This window comes from Sinocyclocheilus grahami, unplaced genomic scaffold (assembly GCF_001515645.1).
Source record: "Sinocyclocheilus grahami isolate Dianchi unplaced genomic scaffold, SAMN03320097.WGS_v1.1 scaffold3886.1, whole genome shotgun sequence".
NCBI classification, from domain to species: Eukaryota; Metazoa; Chordata; class Actinopteri; order Cypriniformes; family Cyprinidae; genus Sinocyclocheilus; species Sinocyclocheilus grahami.
The window spans coordinates 13011-14045 of record NW_015508924.1 but is presented as its reverse complement, the minus strand read 5'-3'; the positions used below and the strand labels follow the sequence as shown (position 1 = coordinate 14045).

Here is a 1035-nt window from a genome sequence, read left to right as displayed (position 1 = left end):
CACTTAATATTAGTAGTCTTTTTCAAATGGAAAACAGACCAAAAATATTGATTGCTCATCCTTCGCTACACAGATTTTTATTGAATTAAAAACTTTCCAGAATGAGAATGTCCTGCCCCCTTATACCACCTGTAACTGACGAGTAAAGTAGCAAGTAGCCAATCATGTTCATCTCTGTGACATTACTGAAGCCTGTTGGCTTTTATAAAGAAAGACATGCATGTTTGACCTAAACTTCCTGTTTCAAAGAAAATGGATAAATATAGGAAAGAAATACTTTTCTTGGGCACTTAAAACATTTTTACGAAATAATTAAATTCTTAGGGACACTGTTTCCTTTAGTGAATCCTTTTTGTGTGAATCTTTGTTTTCACAGAGTGCATTTGTCAACCGGCCGGCACTTGGTATTCTGCCACCTGAGAACTTTCCAGACAAACTGATCGAGAGCCTGCTATCGGTGAGTGTTGTTGAATTGCAAAAATCACAAGTAAAGCATCTCTTGAAAAATCAATCTGTTCATATTTCAAAACATCCAGGAAAGCTGATTACAGCATATGTCTCTGTGAGTTATTGCTGATTTTGCTGAAACGCTTCACAAGTACAGAGTAAGGACTACGTTTTGCACAAGGATTACAGATTGTCTGGATCTGCCCCAATAATGAGGCAACTACAACCTTTCACTTGAAGAACAGCTTGTGTTCAGTAGTTATAAAACAGCTCATTGTGATTCTCGGAATCTTGATAACATGCTTTGCAGATATCATAAATAAATGCACTCTTTTCCACATTGGCCTGAAGTGGCTTGCTATTTATTGTAGTGTGGAGTGCTGTAAATGACACTTTCTTCAAAATCAGATTGCCCCCAGCGGGATGACGCGAGTACAAACCATGGCCTGTGGTTCCTGCTCCAATGAGAATGCTTTCAAGACCATGTTTATCTGGTACAGAGTGAGTGCACTTTCCTCAGTTTGCTCTTGCGCGGACTTGATGTGTCATGAGGACCCACACAAAGCACATCTGCTTTATGTACTCTAG

The 1035-nt window shown here is 39.0% G+C and overlaps 1 protein-coding gene across 1 annotated transcript in view; it reads left to right on the top strand.

The window, feature by feature from the left end:
- LOC107576529 (4-aminobutyrate aminotransferase, mitochondrial-like) overlaps positions 1-1035 on the top strand; it is a 2619-nt gene extending 1584 nt beyond the window's left edge. The window contains exons 2-3 of the mRNA XM_016262696.1: positions 377-457; positions 856-1035. Of these exons, the coding sequence (XP_016118182.1) occupies positions 377-457; positions 856-1035 (261 nt within the window). The remainder of the gene's footprint in view (positions 1-376; positions 458-855) is intronic.